We start from the raw sequence: 5,116 nt of genomic DNA, 5'->3' as shown, positions 1-5,116 counted from the left end.
TATCAGTACGCAGTGTGCCAGTGCACTGTGATGTGTGTGTATGCGCGCGCGTGTGTGTCAGTGTGTGTGTGTGTGTGTGTGTGTGTGTGTGTGAGAGAGAGAGAGAGAGAGAATTCTTTCTCAAGTTAATTTAACGTCTGTTTACTTTGAGTGATATTAACGGACGTGTGTGTGTACTACGCGCGCGTGTGCAGTGCCGTGCGTGTGTGTGTGTGTGTGTGTGTGTGTGTGTGTGTGTGCGTGCAAATGTTGATTTTTCAATAATATACTAAAGACTATTACACACACGGCATTTAATTGTGACAACTGATGCATGGGTTAAAATTGTTGCTTCAGTATTACAAAGTAACAAATCTCCTGACGTGTTAAAAAAAAAGAAGAAGAAAAAACAAAACCGCAATGAAAAATAATTCAAGAACGAGTGTACGTCTCTAGATCTGTTACCGTTCGGTAAAGGCCAAGGCATGGCAAAACAGTCACATACAACTTTCCTGTCGAAACCTATCGAGTTTATAGATCAGTTACGAGAAACTGTCATATATTGTGTTGGAGGATATAATGTCAGAAGTAGAATCTGAAGTAGGTAATCCTGCAGTTTAGAATACTAAACTCAGGGGGCCGTTCAAATGAAAAAATAGACGGCCCCTGAGTTTAGTATTCTAAACTGCAGGATTACCCTGAAATATACTGATATTGACTATAAATACTATATGATTATTGTCTGTCTTATTTTCAGTTATTTCTCTCTGTAGCCAGTTTTGTGTGTGTGTTTTTTTAACAACCATAATTGTCTTTATTTTCGTTTCAATATGAACAACAGATTGCATAAGGATCGTTATATGTTGGATTTCTGTGAGTCGTACAACTTACAATTACCGAAACCAATGGGCGAACAATTGGTGATGTAAAAATATATTCTCCTCGAGGACAAGTATGTATGGTTTTCCCGATTCTTAAGTAAGCCGTATTTATGCAACTGTCCTGCGGTAGTTCCATTCTTTTGGGATTTCCCGTTCGCAGCTCTGCCAGAATCTATTTAATCTGCTTGTTGCTTATCTTGTGTGGAATGCACACACACACACACACACACACACACACACACACACTCTCTCTCTCTCTCTCTCTCTCTCTCTCTCTCACACACACACACACAGTGACACTGACAAGCACACACACACACACGCAACATAATCATAAAAGCAAGCAAGCAAGCAAGCGCACGGCGGCACACACACACACACACACACACACACACACACACACACACTGACACAAACACTGACGGGCGCGCGCACTGACACACTGAGTAACATGCACACACTGTCACACACACACACACACACACACACACACACACACACACACACACACACACACACACACACACAGTGACACACATCCTTGTCAACTTATTAACATAGAGAGTCAATTATGCAGACACCGATCGAGACACTGAAGCTGACAAACGCGCGAGGCATGCATGTTCCAGGAAGGAAATTGTGCTTGTAATCCGTCGCTGATGCTCGTCAGTGGATCTGACGTGTGAAAGTTTACGGATGTGTCTGTCGGCAACATCATTTCTACTCATGTGGTAGTTTACTTAAAAAAATGTTTTACTTCCTTCCTCAAATCAATACATCCTTGACTGAAGTTATTGTACATATAATGTATATGTTTAGCATCGTACACTCTGTACGCGCGCGCGCGCGCGCGCGCGCGCGCGCGCGTGTGTGTGTGTGTGTGTGTGTGTGTGTGTGTGTGTATTTAGAAGTGAATATATGCAGGTACACGAACACATATAATCTTATGTGGTCTTGATTAAAAAAAAAAAAAAAAAAAAAAAAAAAAGAATAAACAATCGAATAAGCAAGGAAACAGATGAATAAATGCTTAAATAAACGAATTAGCAATAAATGAATAATTGTTTTAAAGTGTTGCGGGAAAGACCTCCGCCACCTTCAACCTCCTCCCCACTACCCTCCTCCCCCCCCGTCCCCCCTCGTGCCCACCCCCACCCCCCACCACCCCCGCCACCTCAGTCCTCCTCCCCGAAAAGCATTATTCTTCCCGCCAAGTCAGCATGCAGCATACGGAATGACGTGGACGGAGGTAGACACACAATGAATGCGGCATACAGTCGTGGGGAACTGCGCCACAGATCTAAAAATAGGTCGGTGATGGGGTCTGCGCTCAGAACCTCTGGTTGTCGCGTGTGTTGTGAACGTGTAGCATTTCTCACTCGACAACCAATGACCGAGGAGCAGTGCTGCCTAGTGCCGTTGACCAATGTGGAGATAATGAAGCTTGGAATTCTGAAAGCGGCTGTGTTCTGCTAAAAAAAACACATATATTCTACGTTCAGTGACAACCTGTGTTGGATATTCTGTTGCTTGTGGTTTGAACCACGTACAGTTCTGACTTGGCTGCTGCGTGCTTGTCTCGCAAAACGACGAACTTTGACCTTGTGGGGAGTTATTTATAAGTTCCCCTTATCGTGCCTGGGAGGAGTTCTGTGGCAGGTTTTTGAGAAACTGTTGGTGTTGTTATTTCTGTTAGCAACAGGCGGAAATGTGTGTAGATTATAAAAAAAAAAAATGAAATATACCGTGCATTTAGTTCCAATAATTTAGGTTGCTAAAGTTGGACATAATACGCCGCTCTTTAGCTTGCGTTAAGGTTGCACGGCCGATACGCCTCAATGCATAAGGTATTTCTACACATGTGTATTTCTTTGTAGAAAACGAAATGACACGAAGGTATGCAACTTAGGCTCAGTTGAAAGCGCTGTGTTACGTGAACCGACATCGCTGACTGACCGAATTGCTGTCCGTGACTGACGCATGCAGCAGTTGTCCGATGAATCGAAAGGAAGATAAAGAAGAAAAATAGAAACAACTGCATTTCTGTTGGTATTAAATTTAGAAACAGGAGCTGACGACACAAGGCAGAATTTTCAGCTTCACTTACAGTGCAAGTGGTGGCATACTGAGGAATCATCATGGATGAAGGTAATCTACATCTACTATCTGTTTATCTATCTATCTATCTCTCTATCTATCTGTCTATCTATCTATCGATCGATCAATCTATCAGTCTATCATATATCAATCTCCCAGTCTATCTATCTATCTGCCTTCTATGTCTGTCTTTTCTTCTTTCTATTTAAATTGTGCAGCTGCATACATTTGTCGGTCAATTGATTGTTTACATGTATAAAATGTAAAATGATGGGCACATGTGATTGGGTATGTGTTGTAAAATGGTAACTATATGTGGAAATTAACATTTGTATAATACTTGTTATATACTGAAAAAAATGTTAGCACTACATTTATATGTATTGTTATATATGATATTATGTGGTTTCTTTGATGTGCAATCCACCCACACTCACTCCCTCATCTATGTAGCTATGTCTGTGTATACATCTGTCTCTGTCGGTGTGTCTGCCTTACCGCCTGTCTGCCTGTCTGCTTGCCTACCTCCCCCCCCCCCATCCTCCCCCCCTCTCTCTCTCTACTACCTCCTCCCTCTTCCCCTATCCCTCTTCCTATTCCCTGATGTGTATGTATACCCATGACCGGAACACATTAAACCATTAGAATCTGAATCTCTCTCTCTCTCTCCCTCTCCCTCTTCCTCTCTCCATATATATATATATATATATATATATTTTTTTTTTTTATCTCTTGCTGTCTTCATATGAGTATCATGTGTTGGGGATATGTGAATGGATATATATGTATGTGAATGAGAGATATTGAACTTTTGAAGTGTTTGTCATTTTAATGGAATTTATGTGTTTTGTGTATATCACTATGTGTGTGTGCGTGTGTGCACGCATGTGGTGCGTGTGTGTTTGAGTGCATATGTTTGTGCATGCTTATTATTCTTAAGGATTTGAGTGGTTTATATATATATATATATATATATATATATATATATATATATGTGTGTGTGTGTGTGTGTGTGTGTTTTCTTTTTTTCCTTTTTTTTTTTTTTAATCATTAGTATCATAATTGTGTCATCTTAACCCCTAGCCACTCAACCCAATTTAAGTTCACCATACACAGCTGTGACAGGCCACACCCAGGTTTGTCTGCCACAGTCCCAGTTCTGGCAGTCCACGGGGAACTTTAGATGTTAGGTTTCAAGGAGGCTACACACCAGAGGAAACCCTGCACTGCTGCTAAGTCACTTTAGTGGAATTCAGTTGTCACTGTTCTGATTTAACTCACTCAGTACGGCCAGTCCTCTCTTCTCCTCTACACAGACCCCTCGGATGTCCAGTGGGTGTCTGAATGACCCAACCTTTAGCTTCCGTCGTCAGAATAGTGGTATTCTTTGTCAACAAACACCTCTTCAGTATAAGAGCCTTCCACTTGCAATATTTTGATGGTGGTAATTGGGGTGAAACGCTGTTAACGTTGTCTCTTTCGCCGTTCGTATGGAGTGAGTTAACATGTACAACAACGAGGACTTGGATTAGTCTATAGTCAGGATTGGCAATGGTTCTCACTTGCTGGGATGAAGGTGACCTGTGGCAGTTTACTGGCAGCTCCACATACAGCTAGTTCATAACAGCTCAGGGAAAACATTAAAAAAAAAAGTTTTCAGTTAGGCTAGCTTTTTGGGTTTTTTTTTTTTGGTTTGTTTGTCCACCTCCAGAGGAAAATACAGCACCCCTCCAAGTGAAAGTTGTGTATAAAAAAAAAATTAAAATATCAGCTTGTTGATTTTAGCGACTCAGCATGAAGAAGAAGACTCCACCTAGTAAGCCCTTTGTCACTGACAGTTTCAGTTTCAGTTTCAGTAGCTCAAGGAGGCATCACTGCGTTCGGACAAATCCATATACGCTACACCACATCTGCCAAGCAGATATATGCCTGACCAGCAGCGTAACCCAACGCACTTAGTCAGGTCTTGAGGGAAAAAAAAAAAAGAAAAAAAAAGGGGGAATAAATAATATATAAGCTTACACAAATAAATAAATAAATAAATAATAATTATAATATAAAAAGGTAGTAGTAATAACAATAATAATAAAATAATAAATAAATAAATAAATAAATTAAAAAAGACAACAATGATGATAAATAAGCAAATAAATGTAAAC

The 5,116-nt window shown here is 40.7% G+C and overlaps 1 protein-coding gene across 1 annotated transcript in view; it reads left to right on the top strand.

The window, feature by feature from the left end:
- Positions 1 to 2,171: 2,171 nt before the first annotated feature.
- The window catches only part of LOC143287460 (uncharacterized), a 16,082-nt gene continuing 13,137 nt past the window's right edge, over positions 2,172 to 5,116 (top strand). The window contains exon 1 of the mRNA XM_076595461.1: positions 2,172 to 3,008. Within this exon, the coding sequence (XP_076451576.1) occupies positions 2,999 to 3,008 (10 nt within the window). The 5' untranslated portion in view covers positions 2,172 to 2,998. The remainder of the gene's footprint in view (positions 3,009 to 5,116) is intronic.

Source organism: Babylonia areolata, chromosome 11 (genome assembly GCF_041734735.1).
Source record: "Babylonia areolata isolate BAREFJ2019XMU chromosome 11, ASM4173473v1, whole genome shotgun sequence".
In the NCBI taxonomy this organism is placed as follows: Eukaryota; Metazoa; Mollusca; class Gastropoda; order Neogastropoda; family Buccinidae; genus Babylonia; species Babylonia areolata.
The sequence above is the reverse complement of the archived record's forward strand: the minus strand, read 5'-3'. Positions and strand labels throughout refer to the sequence as shown.